The following is a 25,374-nucleotide window of genomic DNA, read 5'->3' on the forward strand; positions in this document are numbered from 1 at the left end:
GATTTTGTGGTTGTAATTTATGTCCATAAAACTGTTTTTTGCGAAACATGAAACGTATTTATATCACGTTGCTATGGACGCTGTTCTAGCTCTCTAAAAACCAGTGTCAACACGAATGCTTAAGCTTAAATTTATGCACAACTTAAATATAAATTCGATAAGTTAAAATCAACCATCGTCGTAACATTTTTATATTTAAAATAGCAAAAATCCGTAACTTTTGGGCAGGAAATAAGCCATTTAGATAGTAATCAGGGGCTGGCAACACGTCACAATGCCCTTTATAAACATTTTAATTTTGCATGTTGCAGTCCCTTTAAGTTAAATGTGAAGCGATGAACAACGCGCGATTATTAAAGTTATAAAATTTAAATAATTAATATCTTAAACCTGAATATTATTATGTTAAATAATATATTAAATCTTTTAAAGGTCTTTGTTGGTAATAAAGATAGAAAAGGTCACAAGTTGAACAACTTTCCTCAACCTATAAGTGCTCGCTATGTTCGATTGTATCCACAAACCTGGCATAGTGGTCCCCGTCTTCGCATGGAGCTTTTATCTTGCTAGTAATCACATATTTCTTTCGGTTAATTATTTTAACTCCTAGTTGTTAATTAAAATTCTTTAGTTATGTAATATATTAAAACTTGTAAACTAAGTAATTTTATAATTTTGAACAAATAATCCGTGTTATATTAATTAAATCTTACAAACAATAAAATTCTGTAAATGTACTAAAATGTTAAGGCTGTAATAGTTGGGTTTATTAAATGTGTGAATAAACATAATGTAACAAAGTCTATAGTAGTAATGTTTAAATTTCCTATTTTCAAGTGAACAGTTACTGCAACAGTCAAATCGTAGGTCTAATATTTGGTAAAGACTGTAATCGAAGATAGTGAAAGTAAAGCAATGTGTAATAAATGCAAATTAGTTATTTAAAGTGGCAGGCAACAAAACAAGTTATAATACTAAAAATTTGCAGCTATTTTCATTGACGAAATGTTTTAAATGACGAAGGTTTTAGAAACCTTATATAAGTTCTAGGGCCCAGGTTTGAAATACCATCCCGCACAATACTACCTGCTCTTAAAACAGAGGTGTGGGAAGGATTAGAAGACGAGGTTGAACAAAAATTAAGTGCTGTTACGATTACTAATGATTTGCGGACCAGCAAACAAACAATTACCTACATCGATGTAACTGGGTCAAACAAAGAAGGTATTGGCCCTATTAGTGCCACAATTGTAGCTTATTTTGGATAAATCCACATCAGTTACCTTTTAATTTTATAAACAAACAGTTTTTGATGTTGATTTGAAATGGAATTGTTATTTATATTTGCTAACAAGCTTTGATGTATTTTTCCTCCCTATTTAAATAATAAGTTTCAATGCTTTTAACTATAACTCGTTTATCGAATTTGCGGGTTATTTAACAACTCTTTTTACATGGGAACTCTAACCTCGTTTTTCTGGTATTGAATCATTTTTCCAACGATTCATTTCTGCTTTTTATTAAATGCAAATGTTCGTTTCTAAAAGCAGTTACTGAAATTCTGAGTTTATTTTTGTAAGAATTAGCCAGAATTTTATATTCTTGTAAACAACCAACAACTAAAAACCGTTCGTAATTAATAAAATTTGCTTCATAATCTTGCATGATTCCCACTGCTGGCATGTTATAGCTTCTTTAAGTAGGATCTGAGGTCCTTGGTTTGATTCCCACTGTTGGCATGTTTGTAGGATCTTTAAGTAAGAACCTGAGGTCCTTAGTTTAATTTCCACTGATGGCATGTTGTAGCATCTTTAAGAAAGAACCTGAGGTCCTTAGTTGAAATCCCACTGATGGCATGTTGTAGGATCTTCAAGTAAGAACCTGAGGTTCTTTGTTTGATTCCCACTGATGCCATGTTTGTAGGATCTTTAAGTAAGAATCTGAGGTTCTTTGTTTGATTTCCACTGATGGCATGTTGTAGTATCTTTAAGAAAGAACCTGAGGTCCTTAGTTTAATTCCCACTGATGGCATGTTGTAGGATCTTTAAGTAAGAACCTGAGGTCCTTGGTTTGATTCCCACTGATGCCATGTTTGTAGGAGTTTCAAGTAAGAACCTAAGGTCCTTGGTTTGATTCCCACTGATGCCATGTTTGTAGGATCTTTAAGTAAGAACCTGAGGTCCTTGGTTTGATTCTCACTGATGGCATGTTGTAGGATCTTTAAGTAAGAACCTGAGGTCCTTAGTTTGATTTCCACTGCTGGCATGTTGTAGCATTTTTAAGTAAGAACCTAAGGTTTTTTGGTTGATTCCCAATGATGCCATGTTTGTAGGATCTTCAAGTAAGAACCTAAGGCCCTTGGTTTGATTCCCACTGATGCCATGTTTGTAAGATCTTTAAGTAAGAACCTGAGGTCCTTGGTTTGATTTTCACTGATGGCATGTTGTAGTATCTTTAAGTAAAAACCTGAGGTCCTTAGTTTAATTCCCACTGATGGCATGTTGTAGGATCTTTAAGTAGAACCTGAGGTCCTTAGTTTCAACCCCACTGATAGCATGTTGTAGTATCTTTAAGTAAGAACCTGAGGTCCTTAATTTGATTTCCACTGCTGGCATGTTGTAGCATCTTTAAGTAGAACCTGAGGTCCTTAGTTTGATTCTCACTGATGGCATGTTGTAGGATCTTTAAGTAAGAACCTGAGGTCCTTAGTTTAATTCCCACTGATGGCATGTTGTAGTATCTTTAAGTAAGAACCTGAGGTCCTTAGTTTGATTCCCACTGATGGCATGTAATAGTATCCTAAGGTAAAAACGTGAGGTCCTTAGTTTGATTCCCACTGATAGCATGTTGTAGCATCTTTATTATTAGCCTTATAGTGTGCATCATTATGAAAAAAGAACTCAGGTTCTGAGTTAACTTTTTAATTACCTTTTACTAAAATCTTGTGCCTTGAAATGCTATTTTAAGAAAATCTCATGCTCTAAATATGTTAAATATCTTTCCTATATTTAGGTAAAAAGTCGTTTTTTTTATTTTTAAAGAGTATGGGCAGATACTTTTCAAGGGAAGATTAGGGTAAGGTTTAAAAATTCCGCTTTTCCGCATTTTATAAACCGGACGAACGACGCAAGCTTTTAATTTTCAACATGTCACAATTTTCACCCAAAACATTTTTTATTTACAAAAATCAAAAAAATTGTCGTTTAAAATAAATTTTTGCTTATGCTAAGCCAACACATATACAAAGCGTAAACTTGGACTTTTACAAAGGACCACAAATTGCTTTATTTTAAGCTTAACCTAGGCTCAAGATTTCGATGTTCAACTAACAGTTAGGGAAGTGTAAATGGGAGGCCTCCCAGCGACAATGGGAGGCCAACCACTTCTCCGTACCTGGATATTCGTTGGTTTTATAAGCGCGTCTGACTAGCTTGTAGTGCCTTTAGGCCGATGGCTTTGATCGACTGTTCGCTTTTTTAAATATCGGATCACCTACGCTATGGCAGGAACTGTTTTCCCCTAAGTTGGCATAGTTTTAAAGCTTTGGTCCGTTTAGGTAGTTAGGTCGCTTGCTGGGTTTTTTGGTAGATGTCTTGCGCTTTAGTCTTATTAGTTAGGTTGCTTGCTAGTTTTTTTGGTAGAAGTCTTGCGCTTCAGTCTTAGTAGTTAGGTCGCTTGCTAGTTTTTTTGGTAGATGTGTTGCGCTTCAGTCTTAGTAGTTAGGTTGCTTGCGAGATTTTTTGGTAGATGTGTTGCGCTTTATTCTAAGTAGTTAGGTCACTTGTTAGGATTTTTGGTAGATGTCTTGCACTACAGTCTTAGTAGTTGGTTCGCTTGCTAGGTTTTTAGGTAGATGTCTTGCGTTTTAGTCTTAGTAGTTAGGTCGCTTGGTAGTTTTTGAGGTGAATATCTTGGGCTTGTTTGTTTGTGATAAAAATGGTAAAACATCGTTTTTTGTACAGTTTCTAATTCATGTTTATTTGGTAAAATGTTTTTAGTTAAATTATGTTAAGGCAGCCAGGTTTAGTAGTCAAAACACTTGGCTTTTCTATACGAGGTCCTAGACTTAAGTCCCACTGCTCTCATGCAGTAGCGCTCTTAAGTAAGGTGCTATAAACGACATAAACTCTTGCTGGGTCATAACTTATATAGCAGTTTATTTATTGTGCAAATATAATCAATAATACTCTAACCTGCTAAAGGCAACTTAGGACTGGGTCAAGGTAACAGTTGTTACTCTATATTTAGGTCTTGAAGGCGACTTTCTTCCAATAAGTATTTAAAAAGTGGTGACATTTTTCGTACGCCGCATATGATTAACTACTTCAACTTTTTGTTGACATCGCGTTGAGGAAATGTGATTTTGTAAACAGACCAAAAACAGATGTTTTTAGATTAATTGAGCAAATTATAAAGTAAAAACAAAAAGATGTTAAGATATATTTAAGTTAAAAAAATCAGAAAAGTTATGGTCTGGCAATATTTGCCAAAATTGTTTGCGTTAGCTGATATATTCTGGATAAAATTTTAAGTTAATTTTAGGCATAAATTAAATCTTTTTTGCCGAATATGATTTTAATTATTTTATTAATATTTAAACGATTAACAAACAATTTTTTTTGATCAAATTTAAAAATTATATATACTGTAATAATGGCAGCATGGTGTAGTGGTCAGAACACTTGGCTTCACTACATGAGGTCCTGGGTTCGATTCTCATTGCTTCCATGCTGTAGCGCTCTTAAGTAAGGCGCTATAAACCGTATGAACTTGAACCAGCACTTAATCAGCAGCTTTTTTTAAGTTGTCAAGTGAACCTTTCTACATCGCTAATTAATAAATGTAAAAATATATTTTAACAGAATTTAAATTTAGTTTACTTTAACATTAGGAAAACAATTTCAAAATGGTTAAAACATTTAAAGGGGAGCCCATGTATCATTGGTATTGTATAACAATCCTAATGTTGTGTTATGGGTTTGGGGAGTTGGGTCATTTTATGATCGGTGTCACCTCAAAGGAAATGGCACAGGCTGTTCATTTTGGAGACATGGCTTGTTTGATCTTGGACATAAATGTTGAATAACTGTCAAACACAAAATGCAGAGATGTGAAGAATTTAACACAGTGAGTAGTTGTTAATTTTGCATGCTAATATTATTTTATTTTCTTAGATCTATATTAAGCAATACTAAAGGTAAACGTTAACAAAAATTTGCAGAATGTGGGATGGAAAGAAAATTTTGTATTTTACTGCGAGATAAAGTTGATATTTACTTAAGCAGTGAGAATCAAACCCAGGATCTTAACTAACGATGCTACAACATGCCAGTAGTAAGAATCAAACCAAGAACTTTAGGTCTTACCTAACGATGCTACAATATGTCAGCAGTGAGAATCAAACCCAACATCTCAGGCCTTACTTAAAAATGCTACAACATGCCAGCAGTAGGAATCAAACCCAGGATCTCAGGTCTGACTTAAGCATGCTACAACATGCCAGCAGTCGGAATCAAACCCAGGATCTCAGGTCTTACTCAAGGATGATACAACATGCCAGCAGTGGAAATCAAACCCAGGATCTCAGGCCTTACACGAATGCTACAAAATGCCAGCAGTGGGAATTAAATTCAGGACCTTAGGTCTTACTCAAAGATGCTACAACATGCTAACTAACAAAGTAAATTATTAATATTCTTAATTTTTAGATGGGATTGAATGGAACGATATATTGTGAATGAAATTACTCAGGCCAGGGAATAGAATAGCAAGTTCTTGCTGGTCCAATGTTTATTGCCATTTTTACTGTTATGGGAGTTGTAATGGGAATTGTTGGCGATAAATATAACAGGTTGATTACCGACTAATTATTTTATTTATCCTCAATGTGCGACAGACAACATAACAACCTAAACATAGAGTAACATCATTTACTCTGACCCAGTCTCGAGTTGCCTGTGCCAGTTTGGGATATTATAGATTATAATTACCCGATAATTAAGCTGCTGATTAAGTATTGGCTCAGCAGAAGTTTATATTGTTTATAGCGCCTTACTCAAGAGCGCTACAGCATGAGAGCTGTGGGGATATTATTTTTTTAAGAAATTAAAGAGATTATTCCTTGGGTAAAAGAGAGTTAATAGAAAATAGAAAATGTCTTTTTGTCGATAAAATGGTGGTTTTGGGCATATAGTTTTTGTAAAAATGTCAGTAACTCCATTTTCTATGCAAACCTAAAATCTTTTAAAACTTTTTTTTATTTATTTTGTTTTTTAATATTTAAATTTTTAATTAACTTTAAAAAAACTCTTTTTATTTTATGGTTTAGAATCCAGATATTATTTGCAAGTGTTTTCTTTTACTCGGTAATGACTTTTACCACCGGATTTGCCGACACTTATTGGTTGTTAGCTTTGCTGAGAGTTGGCTTTGGGGCAGGGTGAGTTTAAAGTTTGTTTCAGTAAAAAAATATTTAAAAAAAAAAAAGTTTTTTGTACCAGTTATTATTTTTAACTAAATCTGCAGGTGAAGCATGGTGTAGTGGTAAGAGCACTTGGCATCACTACATGAGGTTCTGCGTTCAATTCCCACTGCTCTTATGCTAGGATCTTAACAAACATTAATAATATCATATTTTTTTGTTTTGTATGTATATTAAATTCTCTTAAAAACCTAAAACTTTTTTTCTCAGAGAGTCGGCCTGTACTCCTTTTACCTCAAGTTTGGTGGCCAACATTTTCTCACAGAAAGTTCGAGCTTTTGCGATGAGTTTTTTCAACTTTGGAATTTATTTTGGATATGGTTTGGCATTTGCTGTTGGAAATTATGTGACTGACGACAACATTCTTGGAATGGTAAAAATTTTTTAAATATTTTTGACCGACAACATGGTGTAGTAGTCAGAACACTTGCCTTTACTACATGAGGACCTGGGTTCGATTCCCACTACTCTCATAACGTAGTAGCCTACCCTTTTTTTGAACGATTTATTTTTAGGTTTTTCTATCAAATCAACCCCCAAAAACACAAAATTGATTTAAATTTTTTATGATTTTATTTTTAACTAATCTTTTATTAATTTTTTCTTAGAGCTGGCGTTGGTGTTACTTTATAGCTGGAGCTCCAGGCATAATTATGGCGATTATTTTATATTTCTCTGTCAAAGAACCAGAACGTAAAATTATAGAACAAGCTGAAGAGAATAACAAATATGAGATAGACTTTGGTATTTAATACTTTTGATAAAATGTTTAATAAATGAACCTGTTTTTCTGTAATTCTTTATCCTCGATGTGGGAAGGTCAATCCCACGACCTAAACAAAGAGTTACATTAGTTACCCCGACCCGGTCTCAAATTGACTTTGGTAGTTTTGGAATATTATTCAATATATTTGTCCGATAATTAATTTGCTGATTAAGTGTTGGCTCAGCAGGTGTTCACACCGTTTATAACACCTTACTTAAGGGTGCTACAGCATGAGAGCAGTGGGGATTGAACCCACGACCTTATGTGTGGTGTAGCAAGTGTTCTTACCACTACACCATGCTGCCGTTTTCATTATAAAAATTGTTCTTACTACCACAACATCCTGCCATTTTTAATATAGGAATTATATTTTTTAAGTCGGCCGTAAAATTTCCAATTTTTCTGGAGAAATGTTTAAAAGTTATTTGGCCTATTTTGCAAACTATATTTTTAACTAAGCTATTTATAAACCTGGTTATAAATTTTATTATTTAGAAAAGCAGTCGGTGTTGAAATCAATTTTGACAACTTTCAAATTATTTATCAAATCTCCAACTATCTTATTGTTACTGGTTGGGGCTTCATTCAGAAATTCTGGTGAGTTTTTATATTTATGAATAAAATCCTTAGTCGGTGCTTCAACATGCCGCTACTGGGAATCAAACTTTAAACCTCACCCTACATACTGTAGTGGTCAGATCACTTGGCTTTACTACATGAGGTCTTTGGTTCGATCCCTTCTGCTCTTAAACTGCCACAGGCAACTCGAGACTGGGTTGGGGTAACAAATATTCATCTATGTTCAGGTCATGAAGTTAACCTTCCCACATCGAGGATAACAAAATCTAAATCAAATTTTAATTTTTTCAGCAAGTTTTTGTTGGTCTTACAACAGTCAGTTATATTTTGATCAATATTACCCCGGCACAGAGGTGGGGTTGTGGATGAGTTTAACTTCCATCGTTGGTGGAACGATTGGGATAATCACTGGTGGAATTTTGTCCGATTTACTCGCTTCTAAATACGGTAATCTTTATTTTGATTTTATTATTAAAAAATCGATTTTATTGAATGGACACTTTTCAAAAATAGTTTTCGAAAACGGCATTATCTGAAAATTTTGACATAAATTGAAGGTTGGCAGCGAGGTGTAGTGGTCAAAACCCTTGTCCTTACTACATAAGTTCTGTTGTTCGATCCCCACTGCTTCCATGCTGTAGAGCCCTTGAGTAAGGTGCTATAAACGATATTAACTTCTGCTGAGCCAGCACTTAATCAGCAGCTTAATTATTGAGCAATTATAATATCCCAAACTGTCAACTTGAGACCGGGTCGGGGTAACTGATGTTACTCTATGTTTAGGTTGTGCATTCGACCTTCCCACGTTAAAGATAAATAAGTACAATAAAACAGTTTTATTTTCAGAGAAGGGATAGGGTTTAAGGGGTTTAATATAAATGTCCCATTATGTGTAAATTGGCAGTGTTATTAATATAACACAAATTTTGTAGATTTGTATTTAGAAATATTCCATTTTTTTGGGGGTTTAATTTTAAATCAAATTTTTTTAGGTGTACGAACAAGATTGTGGGTTTTGGTCGTTAGTCAAGCAATAGCCTGCCCTCTAGCGGCGGGAACTCTTTACTTTTCTCCGCCTTATGCTTTTATTTCGCTCTTTGGAGCTTACTTATTCGGTAATTAGTTTCATATTTTTTTAAGAGAACAGTTACCCCGACCCAGTTTTGAGATGACTTTATTGTAATCAAATTTTATTTAAAACACAGCGGAAATGTGGTTCGGAGTTTTGTTCACTGTTTTGGTTAAGTTCTTTCCTGCCCAGTCAAGCGCGACAGCGATCGCTATGTTTATTTTTGTGATCAATAATATCGGAGGGAATGCCCCTCTTATAGTACCACCTATGATCAAAGTTTTAGGTTTCAGGGAAGCACTATATATCGTTTACCCAGGATTTTACTTGGCTAGTAAGTTTTTTTTTCTGATAATTGTTTATCCTCGATGTGGGAAGGTCAACTTTACTACCTAAACATGGAGGTATATTTGTTACCCTGACCCAGTCTCGAGTTGTGGCAGTTTGGGATATTATAGATTATAATTGCCTGATAATTATGCTACTGATTAAGTGCTGGCTTAGCAGAATTTATATCGTTTATAACGCCTTACTCAATAACGTTACAGCTTGAGAGCAGTGGGAATCAAACCCAGGACCCTAAGCAGCAAAGCCAAGTTTTTTAAATAATATTTTATTGGTTTATATAGTTTGATTTTTATTTTTTTGGTTAGTTTTTACGAAAACTTTTTTTTTCTAATTTCAGGTTCTTTTTTCTTTTTGTTGACTCAAATTTCTCTTCTGCGTGGTTCACCGCACATGAGCATTGAAGCGAATAATTGTGAAGAAAGTGAAGCGATAGTTAATAAAACGAAACTTTAAATTAAAAAAAAAGATTTTTTGAATTATGTTAAACATTTATAAATTTTAAAATTTTATCATGACAATATTTTAATTTTATTAAATATTTATTAGTGAAATTTTTTTTATAATTTTTTGCCAAAATTTTTTTTTGAGTTATTTTAGATCCTAAATTATTTGTTGCCATTCTTGCTGTTTTTATTTTCTAATTTATATTAACTAAACAGAAATTTAAATAATGTTAATTTTACAGTTTTTATTACTTTTAAGATTTTGTATTCCCTTACTTTATAGTTACTCCATATTTTATGAGAAATTATTATTGTTTTGTATTTCTGAAATATATTTTGTTTTTGTTACTTCTTTTAAAATTTTAGAAATCTATAAAATTGATATCATCTATTTTTTGAGATTATTTTTCGAAAATGCAATTTATTAAAGGTATGTGCCGATCAAAATGGTGATCGTATATGTTATTCAGCCATCAATAGAACTTCCTGTTATTCAGCCATCAATATTTGTCCTAGCTGTATTTACCGAGTTTCATTTATCGATATTATAAATGATTAACCAAGTTCAACAACCTTATAACATATTCGCTTACAATTTAAATAAATATTCGGCATCAGGTTTTGCGTCATATTTAGCTGACACCACCATGTTGACAATACTCAGTTTAATGTAAACTACCAAGTTGTTTGGTATGGGATATCTAACTGCTTTAAAATGTAATAAAATTAACTTGAAAAATTTCGTTGTTTAAAAGTTGGTTTGGTTTTTAAATTATTTACATTTTGTTGCTTTTAATTTTAGTTCGATGTCCTAGCAACAGGACAATTTTTTTTTGGGGGGGGTTTAATTAATTTAAAAAAATAATAATTATTGGTAATTATTAAACATTTGGCAGCGTGGTGTAGTGGTAAGAACATTTGCTACACCACCAAGAGGTCGTGGGTTCAATCCCCACTGCTCTTATGCTGTAGCGCCCTCGAGTAAAGTGCTATAAACGGTATAAACTCCTGCTGAGTCAGCACTTAATCAGCAGCATAATTATCGGGAAATTATAATCTCTATATTATCCCAAACTGCTTAATGCAACTCGAAACTGGGTAACTCTATGTTTAGTTCGCGCAATCGACCTTCCCACATCGAGGATAAAGATATATTCAAAAAAAACTTGTGACTAATTCTCCTTAATTTAAAGATTGCCTTTTTCTACCTGTTTCAAATCAGCATTTATAAACGAGTGTTCTTTTGCTGGGATCGCATTTTGATTGCTAGGTTAAAGTGTTTAAGATATATATAGAATAACTTTACGAAAAAATACCAGAATTTATAAACAAAACCTATTTTTAAACAGTGGGGCTCAGGGTCGTACATTTTAATTTTATTTTAACGTTAGGTTGTTGTCAGATTATATTTTATTTTTGAAGTGTAGATAACAGAGGTGGCTCATGGGCTATATAACTAGAAAGGAGGAATAATTTTAAAAAATCGCAGCACCGCGGGATGAATCTGGCGCAAAATTTTGATTAGTTGACTGCAGTTTATATCTTGAATAATGTAGGATCTAATAAACTCCTACTATGACTTAAACAATTATTAAACCCCAATAGAGTACGCTGTAAAGATGCGCATCGATAAGAAGGCCACGCTTTATTAAAACAAAAATGCGACAAAAACTATATGATACGAAACACAAACTATAAAGTATACGATCAACAAATTAAGTATGGAAGCGAAAGTCTAATTGTATGTTAAACCTTACTTCAGCCTTACTTTTTTATGAGTTTTTACGACCAGCGAACTAACAAAAAAGGTAACCAGACACTTCAGCCCCCAGCGAACTAACAAAAAAGGTAACCAGACACTTCAAAAGTTAACCAGACACTTCAAAGGTAACCAGACACTTCCGAAGTGTCTTGGCCGAGGTGTCTGGGGGCCGAAGTGTCTGGTATTTCGACCAAAAAGCTATATTGCCAGTTATTTAAAGCAAAATTAAAATAGGAGAAAGCGCGTACAAACAATAAAGAAGATACAAAACATAATCGATAAACTAAACAACAAATGCTTCATCAATGACGATGGAGAGTGAAAAATCTCCCGCAGCTGGGGAAATAACATACCGGCCCCAAATGACAAAATTAATTCGAAACTACAACAAACACACAAAGTCTTCAGTCAACATAACGATAAAGCTAACGTTACTTCTATAAGGTAGCAAGCCCAGTTCATACAATACAAGGCACACCATATCACAAAAATACATTCAACGAAATTAATAATGTGTAAAAAAGAAAACTGTGAGGCAGGCGTAAACACAAACAACATAGAAAATACAAATTTATGCGACCCCTTCTAGAAGGCAAATTTTGTCTCGGGTTAAGGTAGCATATGCAGTGCGCACCTGGACACGGCGCACCATCTCGTTCTTGTCTAAACTCTTGATGATCCCTTTCGGTCAGAGTCCTCTCTTCGCGTTCTCATTAACGGACCACGTCGCCAATCGTGAAATTCCTTATCGACTGAAGCCACTTTTGTCGCAATTGTAACGAAGACAAATACTCCTTTGTCAATCGCTCCCAAAATTGATCAGCAAGAAGTAGAACCTCCAAGATCGTCTGTAACTGTCTTCCTTGACAAATGTGTCTGGATGCAGGTCGTTGTCCATTGTTCAGCAACATACTTGGCGTCAATGCCAATTCATCCTTGCAGTCGTCGCTGAGTGGCACCAGAGGTCTGCTGTTTAAAATTCGTTCCACTTCAGCCATCAATGGGGGACAAGACATGGATTGTTCCCGAATGCCCATGCCATGATACTTTGTTAAAATGAGCTCGGTTACAACCTGGTTAGATGGAAGAATCATCGGATGTTTGTTGATTAATGGAACAGATTATGTAGCCTGCCACCAACGTACATATTGCCTTTGATTAAAACCGGGCATCAGTTCTTTCAGCGATAAAACTAAATACAACCATAATCAATATTAAGGTTTAAAACATCTGGGTATACTAATGTTCTCTCAATCAACAAGAGTGTTAAGCCAATTATTCCAAGTGTTAATATATTGTTCTGGAACCAGATCGTAAAAGCATTTCCACGAGGCTGTTAGTAAAGTCCCTGTAATAAAACGTCATTAAAAGAAACAACGCAGTGTTTTGCAGCACAATCAAACACTATAATGAACTTAGGGCCCGTACAGTGGTGTGGTATATACCACGTTATATCGTTTACACAATTCCTATTAGCCAATACAGTCACATGTCCTTATTTTACATATTCATCGATTTCTTCCCTATATTGCCTAAAAGTTTTAGGGTTAGCAATAAACTTCTTCTTCAAAGATTGTAGCCTTTGAAGTGTCATTTTTCTATTCTTTCAAAGTTTAATATATTTCTTTTTCCAGAGTAATCCAATTTCATAGTGTCAGCCATTTCGCGAAACTGTTTTGTTCATAATTTTCAACGTACTTTTGTCGTTTAATGACATTTCGCTCTTTAGCGCACAATCAAGATCGTGAAAATTGCTCGACAAAAACATCTGAAATTTCATTGCATAATGTCGATACTTGTTCAGGCTTATGCATAAAGTTAACATTAGTTCGTTGGAAGGATTTTCTTGGGTTATGGTCTGAGCCAAACAACGTCCAACCCAACGCCGTATGCGGGCCGAAAGGCTGCCACTTTTTGCCGTAACGCCATTCAGAAACCCTGAATGCATCGTGAACATTGTTTCCCAGAAGTAGCTCCACTGATTTTCTTTTAAGTTCAGGAAACTTCAGGTCACGCAGATGCGGATACATGTTTGCCACTTTTTTGGTTGTAATGCTGTCACCTATATTGACAATATGATCAAGTACCAAAAGCTTGTCGACAATAAACGATTCGGTTTGACCTCCTTTACATACAGTGAGTCAACTCGGCTCCCATGACTAGTTCTTTAATTTGCTATATAAAGTTCGGTGTGTTCTTTTGTCTCCTTCCAATTTCTTTGCAAGGCTTGCAGTACAAATACTTGTATCTGAACCGTCACCCAGAAAAGCGTTCACAAAATTACTTTGATTGTTGCCCTACACTTTAACTGGCACAATCTTGAAACGTTTCACATTTTTAACGCTGTTATGGGAAACCTCGTTGCATGTCACAATAGCTGACTTGCTTTGCGGCTCCGATAGCGAGCTTTAACGTTACTTTAGTAGATTATGACATCACAATTTAACTATAGCGGGCTATGTTGTTACTTTGGTAGATTATGACATCACAATTAAACTATAGCGGGCTTTGTCGTTACCTTAGTTGATTATGACATCACAATTAAACTATAGCGTCAAATCTTGTTAGACAACAATTCGAATAAGTATTTTAATGCAGCGTTGCTATTATTGTTACGTCATAGTGTCGTCATATCTTGTTTAAAAAGTTTTTAACTAATTTTAAATTGCAGTCGATTTAAAATTAATCAAGATATAATTTTTGGTGCGTTTTGGTACCTGCGTGTTTTGATACAAAAATATCGGAACAGACGGAAAGTTATTTTCAATTATTTGTGATAAATATTAATAACAAAATTATAACCAGCTTGTTAAATGAGTTTAGAATAAAACAATTGTAACTTGAAACTTGCTGAAATGAGTTTGAAAATATTTATGTTTTTGTGCTTCTGGTTATGCTTAGCTGCATCCAGAAAAAACAAAGTTTGTTTTAATGCAAGCCCCGATAGTCCCGCTTTCAGGGAGCTAAGATCAACCCAAGGGAGACCAGGCAAGCTTGGCCCAGCTGGGGAGAAAGGTGAAAAAGGTTTCAGGGGTGAAATTGGGACAATTGGGGGTCCTGGCGTCAAGGGTGAACAAGGTTTCAGGGGTGAAATTGGCCCCATAGATCCCAAGGGGTCAGTTGGGGTTACTGGCGAGTGTTTTTGCGATGGGGAGGTCGTGTCGGAGTTAGAAAAAATTCTCCCCCAAATAAAAGGTATTTTGGTTACTTTACATTTGTTATATAATAGTAATATCATCGGCTTACTGCTAGAACCTTAAAACTAAAATAAAAGCAATTTTAAGACAAATAATTAGCTTTTTGAATCTTGCAAGTATATTTTGTATGGTTTATTAACATTGTTACTTATATAAACAAGTATACTTAATACAGTGGCATTTTTAAAGTGCTAAAACTTATCTGTAAAATTAATTTTATCATAGATATTTAGTTATTGTAGGGAATTGGGTTAAGGTGACAGAAAGGTCCAGTAATGTATTAAAATACTTAAATATATTCCTAGGTAAAACCTTATTCAAATAGAATTCTGGTTAACATACTTTATTGGTAACAATATATATACAAAAATGGGGGCGATAATATTACAATATTACATTACGCTAAATCATTTCTAAACTAACATCATTATCATATAAAATACACTAACTTCTTTCTCCACAATCACAATTATCAAAAATACAACACACTCACAACTTCGCCTTCCACGTAAAGCGACACCTTAATCAAATGTTACATAATAGACATAAACTAAATTATTCTGCGATGCGAAAATAAATAATATACTGGGTTAAATAATACAAAACTACATTACATGGCTGTACGTTTCACTGTCATTAAAATGGATGGTAATTCTATATCAAATTAATTAATTATCACAAGATTCAGGAAAAAATATATTCAGCAAAAATCTAACGCATACATAAAAAGAACTATGTCACTATTGATAATGTTTTTTAAAGGTTTTTACTATATAGTAAAAACTAAACAACAACAGGAAATGTTATCGAGATATAACCTAAATCCAAAATTGGGGCGTTGATATGTACATAGATAGCGTCTATACAATGTTTGACTACTTCAATATAATGACGAAATAAATTTGCTTATTTAATTACCTTATGGGTAATTAAATCTGTCCTTGAATAAAAAGGTATTTCTTAGTTTTCATACCCTTTTAAGTAACCAATACATATAAATATTGTTTCTCTGTAATTCTCTTATTGTTAATAAATTTGTACGGCTTTTAACCGCATAGGATGGCAGCGAGTTTGCACAGTTATTTGGGTTCACAGAACGAAAGTTATTATTTTGCCTGAGAATGGGTTCTTACGTATTCTTTTTTGGGGGACGCGGAATTTTTTATTTTTTAGGATTCCGCCTCTTCTTACTTCACTTTCCTTCATTCTTCGGTTCCTTTATTTTTTGTTCCTTTATTTTCCGGTTCCTCCATTTTCCGGTTCCTTCATTTTCCGGTTCCTTCATTTTCCGTTCCTTCATTCTCCGGTTCCTTTATTTTCCGGTTCCTTCATTTTCCGGTTCCTTCATTTTCTGTTTTTTCATTCTTCGGTCCCTTCATTTTCCGTTCCTTCATTTTCCGGTTCCTTCATTTTCCGGTTTCTTCATTTTCCGTTCCTTCATTCTCCGGTTCTTTTATTTTCCGTTTCCTTCATTTTCCTGTTCCTTCATTTTCCGGTTCTTTCATTCTACGGTCCTTTCATTTTCCGTTCTTTCATTTTCCGGTTCCTTCATTTTCCGTTCTTTCATTCTACGGTCCTTTCAATTTCCGTTCTTTCATTTTCCGGTTCCTTCATTCTCCGGTTCCTTCCTTTTCCGATTCCTTCATTTTCCGGTTCCTTCGTTTTCCGGTTTCTTCATTTTCCGTTTCTTCATTTTCCGTTCCTTCAATTTCCATCCTTCATTTTCATTCGACCCCTTTTTTTGTACTTCATAATGGGTTGGTTCTTGTTGATAGTGTTGATAAAGTTCGTAAATATTTTTGCTTTTGATACCCCCAGTTTCACGGCGAAAATTACATCACGGCTGTCAATGCAGGTGATTTTTGCCGTTCTTTGCGAACCAGTACCACAGCTGTTTTGAGGCTAGGAAAGCATTTGCAGCGTAACTGATTTCGATGCTAAGTGCTTTTCCTACATTATTATATTAACACCCGATATTTAGTTATTAAGCCAGTTTTAATTTAACAACATTTGTATGTTAACAAAACTTTAACCACTCGATCTTTTTACTTAAAATACAGGGTTATTTAAAGTTCAAAAATCAAATGATAAATTAATAAAAAGATATTTTTTAATAACAAATAAAATCATTTTTTAAATTCCGCTAAATTTATATTTGTTGTCAAATTTTGAGTTACGAGGTTCTAACAGTAAGCAGACAATATAAAAATTTATAAACATTTTGTAATATTTAATTTTACAATTTAAATATTTGAGAGTTAAGCTAAATCATGCTAACTTATAAGATTAATTCTAATTAAACATAAATATTTATAGTTAGTGTTTGTGCGCTTGGGTTAAAAGATGGAAGAATACCGGATAGTGACATCACAGCTAGTTCTTATTATAACAACAACTTCCCACCACATAAAGCAAGGTTGGATGCTCATAACAGTGGTTGGTATCCTAAACAAAGTGAGTTATTAGAATTATTTTCTATCTTATAATAAAGTTTTACAACTTTTGTAATTAGTGGAAAATTAACATTAACATTGTTTTAATTAATAGACAGGGTTGGGGAATGGATCCAAATTGACCTCAAGAGATCAACTCAAGTGACAGGAGTTGTGACACAAGGAAGTTACTATGGTCCTTATTGGGTCACCAGCTTTAAGATATCTTATGGGTCCAGTACATCAGATATGCAGTTCATCCAAAATAATAGAAATGATCTGGTAAGCTTAAATTTGAAACGAAAATTTATTTTGTTTAACTTATTAAAGTTTAGAAACAGTTTTTAATTAATTGGTGTTAATTAATTTTAAAAGTTTATTTTATTAAAAATGTTTTAATTAAAATCACCAAAACTTGTTTTTAAAAGTTGTGTGTTGTTTACAAGCTAGATGATAATAACCAAGCAAACCATTGTTTAAACAAACCCCATTCTAATTGTTTTGTGACGTCATAGCTTGTTACAAAACTTAATTATTCGTCGTTTTTAACAATAAAGGGTCTGCGACAGTTTTAAATTTTTATTAATCTAAAGTTTTGTAATTTTAAAAATTGACATTGTAAAAATCCCGCGAACCGGTGTGAAAATACCCCCTTAGCCTTAGTGTTAATTAAAAACAGTTTTTTAAAGTGCAGACTACATTTGATTTTGTGGTTGTGATTTATGTCTATAAAACTGTTTTTTGCAAGACATGGAACGTATTTATATCACGTTGCTATGGACGCTGTTCTAGCTCCCTAAAAACCAGTGTCAGCACAAACGCTTAAGCTTAAATTTATGCACAACTTAAATATAAAGTCGATAACTTAAATTTAAGCACCGTCGTAACATTTTTTTATTTAAAATAGCAAAAATCCGTAACTTTTGGGCAGGAAATAAGCCATTTAGATTATAATCAGGGGCTGGCAAACACGTCACAATGCCCTTTATAAACATTTTAATTTTGCATGTTGCAGTCCCTTTAAGTTAAATGTAAAGCGATGAACTACGCGCGATTATTAAAGTTATAAAATTTAAATAATTAATATCTTAAACAAAACTTGAATATTATTACGTTAAATATTATATTAAATCTTTTTAAAGGGTTTGTTGGTAATGAAGATAGAAATGGTCACAAGTTGAACAACTTTCCTCAACCTATAAGTGCTCGCTATGTTCGATTGTATCCACAAACCTGGCATGATTATCCCCATCTTCGCATAGAGCTTTTATCTTGCTAGTAATCACATATTTCTTTCGGTTAATTATTTTAACTCCTAGTTGTTAATTAAAATTCTTTAGTTATGTAATATATTAAAACTTGTAAACTAATTAATTTTATAATTTTGAACAAATAATCCGTGTTATATTAATTAAATCTTACAAAATTCTGTAAATGTACTAAAATGTTAAGGCTGTAATAATTGGGTTTATTAAATGTGTAAATAAACATAATGTAACAAAGTCTATAGTAGTAATATTTAAATTTCCTAATTTTCAAGTGAACAGTTACTGCGATGTCAAATCGTAGGTCTAATATTTGGTAAAGATTGTAATCAAAGATAATGAAAGTAAAGCAATGGGTAATAAATGCAAATTAGTTATTTTAAGTGGCTGTCCAGGCAACAAAAGAAGTTATAATACTAAAAATTTGCAGCCATTTTCATTGACGAAAGGTTTTAAATGACGAAGGTTTTGGAGATCTTATGAAAGTTCTAGAGCCCAGGTTTAAAATACCATCCCGCACAATACTACCTGCTCTTAAAACAGAGGTGTGGGAAAGATTAGAAGACGAGGTTGAACAAAAAGTAAGTGCTGTTACGATTACTACTGATTTGCGGACCAGCAAGCAAACAATTAGCTACATCGGTGTAACTGGGTCAAACAAAGAAGGTATTGGCCCTATTAATGTCACAATTGTAACTTATTTTGGATAAATCCACATCAGTTAACTTTTAATTTTATAAACAAACAGTTTTTGATGTTGATTTAAAATGAATTTGTTATTTATTTGCTGACAAGCTTTGACGTATTTTTCCTCCCTATTTAAATAATAAGTTTCAATGCTTTTAACTATAACTCGTTTATCGAATTTGCGGGTTATTTAACAACTCTTTTTACATGGGAACTCTAACATCGTTTTTCTGGTATTGAATCATTTTTTCAACAATTCATTTCTGCTTTTTATTAAATGCAAATGTTTGTTTTAAACAGTTAGGCAATTCCGTTCTGCTGAACGGACGCCACTTAATAAACATGGATTTAGACATTACTGAAATTCTGAGTTTATTTCCGTAAGAATTAGCCAGAATTTTATATTCATGTAAACAACCAACAACTAAAAACAGTTTGTAATTAATAAAATTCGCTTCATATTCTTGCATGATTCCCACTGATGGCATGTTGTAGCATCTTTAAGTAAGAACCTGAGGTCCTTAGTTTGATTCTCACTGATGGCATGTTGTAGGATCTTTAAGTAAGAACCTGAGGTCCTTAGTTTAATTCCCACTGATGGCATGTTGTAGCATCTTTAAGTAGAACTTGAGGTCCTTAGTTTAATTCCCACTGATGGCATGTTGTAGGATCTTTAAGTAAGAACCTGAGGTCCTTAGTTTAATTCCCACTGATGGCATGTTGTAGGATCTTTAAGTAAGAACCTGAGGTCCTTAGTTTAATTCCCACTAATGGCATGTTGTAGGATCTTTAAGTAAGAACCTGGGGTCCTTAGTTTAATTCCCACTGATGGCATGTTGTAGGATCTTTAAGTAAGAACCTGAGGTCCTTAGTTTGATTCCCACTGATGGCATGTTGTAGGATCTTTAAGTAAGAACCTGAGGTCCTTAGTTTAATTCCCACTGATGGCATGTTGTAGCATCTTTAAGTAAGAACCTGAGGTCCTTAGTTTAATTCCCACTGATGGCATGTTGTAGCATCTTTAAGTAAGAACCTGAGGTCCTTAGTTTTATTCCCACTGATGGCATGTTGTAGTATCTTTAAGTAAGAACCTGAGGTCCTTAGTTTAATTCTCACTGGTGGCATGTTGTAGCATCTTTAAGTAAGAACCTAAGGTCCTTAGTTTAATTCCCACTGATGGCATGTTGTAGCATCTTTAAGTAAGAACCTGAAGTCCTTAGTTTAATTCTCACTGGTGGCATGTTGTAGCATCTTTAAGTAAGAACCTGAGGTCCTTAGTTTAATTCCCACTGATGGCATGTTGTAGTATCTTTAAGTAAGAACCTGAGGTCCTTAGTTTAATTCTCACTGGTGGCATGTTGTAGCATCTTTAAGTAAGAACCTGAGGTCCTTAGTTTAATTCCCACTGCTGGCATGTTGTAGGATCTTTAAGTAAGAACCTGAGGTCCTTAGTTTAATTCCCACTGATGGCATGTTGTAGCATCTTTAAGTAGAACCTGAGGTCCTCAGTTTCAACCCCACTGATAGCATGTTGTAGCATCTTTAATTAAGACCTGAGGTCCTTAGTTTGATTCCCACTGCTGGCATGTTGTAGTATCTTTAAGTAAGAACCTGAGGTCCTTAGTTTAATTCCCACTGATGGCATGTTGTAGGATCTTTAAGTAAGAACCTGAGGTCCTTAGTTTGAACCCCACTGATAGCATGTTGTAGTATCTTTAAGTAAGAACCTGAGGTCCTTAGTTTAATTCCCACTGATGGCATGTTGTAGGATCTTTAAGTAAGAACCTGAGGTCCTTAGTTTGAACCCCACTGATAGCATGTTGTAGCATCTTTAAGTAAGACCTGAGGTCCTTAGTTTGATTCCCATTGCTGGCATGTTGTAGGATTTTTAAGTAAGAACGTGAGGTCCTTAGTTTAATTCCCACTGCTGGCATGTTGTAGGATCGTTAAGTAAGAACCTGAGGTCCTTAGTTTGATTCCCACTGATGGCATGTAATAGTATCCTAAGGTAAAAACGTGAGGTCCTTAGTTTGATTCCCACTGATGGCATGTTGTAGCATCTTTATTATTAGCCTTATAGTGTGCATCATTATGAAAAAAGAACTCATGTCCTGAGTTAACTTTTTAATATCCTTTTACTAAAATCTTGTGCCTTGAAATGCTATTTTAAGAAAATCTCATGCTCTAAATATGTTATATATCTTTCCTAAATGTCAGCTCTACCTAAATTTAGGTTAAAAGTCGCTTTTTAAATTTTCAAAGAGTATGAGCAGATACTTTTTATGTTAATGATTTTAAAAATGTTGGAAGCGCTGGGATTCCACGTTTCTTTCTGTTAATTATTTCCGTAAACGAAATCCTCGATTTTTAATAATTTTTTTGCAAGTTTTTAGAATTTATTCTAAAATAAAGAAATTTGTTAACGTAGCAAAGTAAATAAACACTTTAAAGCTTAGAGCTTTAATAGGGTCGTCCGCCATATTTATGAATGCGGAAAGGGCGGAATTTTTATAACCTTACCCCAATCTTTCCTTGTATATTCCGTCTGTTCCGCATTCATTTTAGTACTAAATAAAAAATCTTGTTAATGGGTGTCTTAAAAATGTTAATGCTTGATATGCGCAGAGAACATGAAGTCCTAGGTTTAATCCTCACAGCTCTCATGCTGTAGCGCCCTTTAGTAAGCTTCTATAAACTTCTGTTGAGCCAGCACTTAATCAGCAGCATAATCTGATAATTATCGGGCAATTATAATCTATAATATCCCAAACTGTCACAGGCAACTCAAGACTGGGTCGGAGTAGCTGATGTTACTCTATGTTTAAGTCGCGCATTCGACCTTACCACATTGAGGATAAAGATATATACAAAAAAATGGGGTCTTGATTGGGTAAAACTTTTAATAAAATTGTATTTTTTTCAGAAAACTCAAGTAATGGTGTTCCATAAAGACCCATGTGGTATTTTTTGTATTATTTTCACGTACTTTTTAGTGATTTATGCTGATTATGTGATCATACAACACATTGTTATGACATCACTATCTGGAAGGTTGGTTTGTATTGCTTATTAATAAATTGGATTTTTTTAAAATATAAATATTATAATTTATGTTTTAATTTTTTTGTCATTTTTCGAATCACGTAAATACTTTTATTGTAAAAGGAAAAAACTAATTTTAAGTACAATGTTCACTACAAGAAGTCCTGGGTTCAATCTCAACTGATCTCATGCTGTAGCGTTCCTAAGTGAGTGCTGTAAACGGTATAAACTTCTGCTGAGCCAGCACTTAATCAGTAGCATAAATATCGGACAATTATAATCTATAATATCCCAAACTGCCACAGGCAACTCGATAATGGGTCGGGGTAACTAATGTTACTCTATGTTTAGGTCGCGTATTCAACCTTCCCACATCGAGGATAAATAAATAAACAAAAAAATAATGTTGTTCAACTTAAATTTCAAAAATAAAGTTTATACAGGTTGTCCCATTCACTGTAACAATAAAAAAACATTAATTTTTTAGTTTATGGGGCCCATTTCATGCTGTAATGTTCAACATGGTTGTTTTAGCATTGTTGTTTGCTCATAGTAGATCTGTGTTTTCTGATCCTGGCATTGTTCCTCTACCAATCAGAGGCCTCGATGTTGTAGGATCTTTAAGTAAGACCTGAGGTCCTTAGTTTGATTCCCACTGATGGCATGTTGTATAATATTTAAGTAGAACCTGAGGTCCTTAGTTTGATTCCCACTGATGGCACGTTGTAGGATCTTTTAAGTAAGATCCTGAGGTCCTTAGTTTGATTTCCACTGATGGCATGTTGTAGCATCTTTAAGTAAGAACTTGAGGTCCTTAGTTTAATTTTCACTAATGGCATGTTGTAGGATCTTTAAGTAAGAACCTGAGGTCCTTAGTTTGATTTTTACTGATGGCATGTTGTAGGATCTTTAAGTAAGAACCTGAGGTCCTTAGTTTGATTCCCACTGATGGCATGTTGTAGGATCTTTAAGTAAGAACCTGAGGTCCTTAGTTTGATTACCACTGATGGCATGTTATAGTATCTTAAGGTAAGAACCTGAGGTCCTTAGTTTGATTCCCACTGATGGCATGTTGTAGGATCTTTAAGTAAGAACCTGAGATCCTTAGTTTGATTCCCACTGATGGCATGTTGTAGGATCTTTAAGTAAGAACCTGAGGTCCTTAGTTTGATTTTCACCAATGGCATGTTGTAGGATCTTTAAGTAAGAACCTGAGGTCCTTAGTTTGATTCCTACTGATGGCATGTTGTAGGATTTTTAAGTAAGAACCTGAGGTCCTTAGTTTAATTTTCACTAATGGCATGCTGTAGGATCTTTAAGTAAGAACCTGAGGTCCTTAGTTTGATTCCCACTGATGGCATGTTGTAGGATCTTTAAGTAAGAACCTGAGGTCCTTAGTTTGATTCCCACTGATGGCATGTTATAGTATCTTAAGGTAAGAACCTGAGGTCCTTAGTTTGAACCCCACTGATAGCATGTTGTAGCATCTTTAAGTAAGACCTGAGGTCCTTAGTTTGATTCCCATTGCTGGCATGTTGTAGGATTTTTAAGTAAGAACGTGAGGTCCTTAGTTTAATTCCCACTGCTGGCATGTTGTAGGATCGTTAAGTAAGAACCTGAGGTCCTTAGTTTGATTCCCACTGATGGCATGTAATAGTATCCTAAGGTAAAAACGTGAGGTCCTTAGTTTGATTCCCACTGATGGCATGTTGTAGCATCTTTATTATTAGCCTTATAGTGTGCATCATTATGAAAAAAGAACTCATGTCCTGAGTTAACTTTTTAATATCCTTTTACTAAAATCTTGTGCCTTGAAATGCTATTTTAAGAAAATCTCATGCTCTAAATATGTTATATATCTTTCCTAAATGTCAGCTCTACCTAAATTTAGGTTAAAAGTCGCTTTTTAAATTTTCAAAGAGTATGAGCAGATACTTTTTATGTTAATGATTTTAAAAATGTTGGAAGCGCTGGGATTCCACGTTTCTTTCTGTTAATTATTTCCGTAAACGAAATCCTCGATTTTTAATAATTTTTTTGCAAGTTTTTAGAATTTATTCTAAAATAAAGAAATTTGTTAACGTAGCAAAGTAAATAAACACTTTAAAGCTTAGAGCTTTAATAGGGTCGTCCGCCATATTTATGAATGCGGAAAGGGCGGAATTTTTATAACCTTACCCCAATCTTTCCTTGTATATTCCGTCTGTTCCGCATTCATTTTAGTACTAAATAAAAAATCTTGTTAATGGGTGTCTTAAAAATGTTAATGCTTGATATGCGCAGAGAACATGAAGTCCTAGGTTTAATCCTCACAGCTCTCATGCTGTAGCGCCCTTTAGTAAGCTTCTATAAACTTCTGTTGAGCCAGCACTTAATCAGCAGCATAATCTGATAATTATCGGGCAATTATAATCTATAATATCCCAAACTGTCACAGGCAACTCGAGACTGGGTCGGAGTAGCTGATGTTACTCTATGTTTAAGTCGCGCATTCGACCTTACCACATTGAGGATAAAGATATATACAAAAAAATGGGGTCTTGATTGGGTAAAACTTTTAATAAAATTGTATTTTTTTCAGAAAACTCAAGTAATGGTGTTCCATAAAGACCCATGTGGTATTTTTTGTATTATTTTCACGTACTTTTTAGTGATTTATGCTGATTATGTGATCATACAACACATTGTTATGACATCACTATCTGGAAGGTTGGTTTGTATTGCTTATTAATAAATTGGATTTTTTTAAAATATAAATATTATAATTTATGTTTTAATTTTTTTGTCATTTTTCGAATCACGTAAATACTTTTATTGTAAAAGGAAAAAACTAATTTTAAGTACAATGTTCACTACAAGAAGTCCTGGGTTCAATCTCAACTGATCTCATGCTGTAGCGTTCCTAAGTGAGTGCTGTAAACGGTATAAACTTCTGCTAAGCCAGCACTTAATCAGTAGCATAAATATCGGACAATTATAATCTATAATATCCCAAACTGCCACAGGCAACTCGATAATGGGTCGGGGTAACTAATGTTACTCTATGTTTAGGTCGCGTATTCGACCTTCCCACATCGAGGATAAATAAATAAACAAAAAAATAATGTTGTTCAACTTAAATTTCAAAAATAAAGTTTATACAGGTTGTCCCATTCACTGTAACAATAAAAAAACATTAATTTTTTAGTTTATGGGGCCCATTTCATGCTGTAATGTTCAACATGGTTGTTTTAGCATTGTTGTTTGCTCATAGTAGATCTGTGTTTTCTGATCCTGGCATTGTTCCTCTACCAATCAGAGGCC

At 34.0% G+C, this 25,374-nt stretch overlaps 1 protein-coding gene across 1 annotated transcript in view; it reads left to right on the top strand.

The window, feature by feature from the left end:
• The first annotated feature begins 4,906 nt into the window (after positions 1-4,906).
• Positions 4,907-25,374, top strand: part of LOC145755934 (MFS-type efflux pump MSMEG_3705-like) — a 52,998-nt gene continuing 32,530 nt past the window's right edge. Inside the window, 9 exon segments of the mRNA XM_082572161.1 lie at positions 4,907-5,077; positions 5,709-5,851; positions 6,329-6,439; positions 6,692-6,854; positions 7,090-7,170; positions 7,787-7,844; positions 8,118-8,273; positions 8,819-8,941; positions 9,032-9,229. Coding sequence (XP_082428287.1) covers positions 4,907-5,077; positions 5,709-5,851; positions 6,329-6,439; positions 6,692-6,854; positions 7,090-7,170; positions 7,787-7,844; positions 8,118-8,273; positions 8,819-8,941; positions 9,032-9,229 — 1,204 coding nt within the window.

Source organism: Corella eumyota, chromosome 6 (assembly GCF_963082875.1).
Source record: "Corella eumyota chromosome 6, kaCorEumy4.1, whole genome shotgun sequence".
In the NCBI taxonomy this organism is placed as follows: Eukaryota; Metazoa; Chordata; class Ascidiacea; order Phlebobranchia; family Corellidae; genus Corella; species Corella eumyota.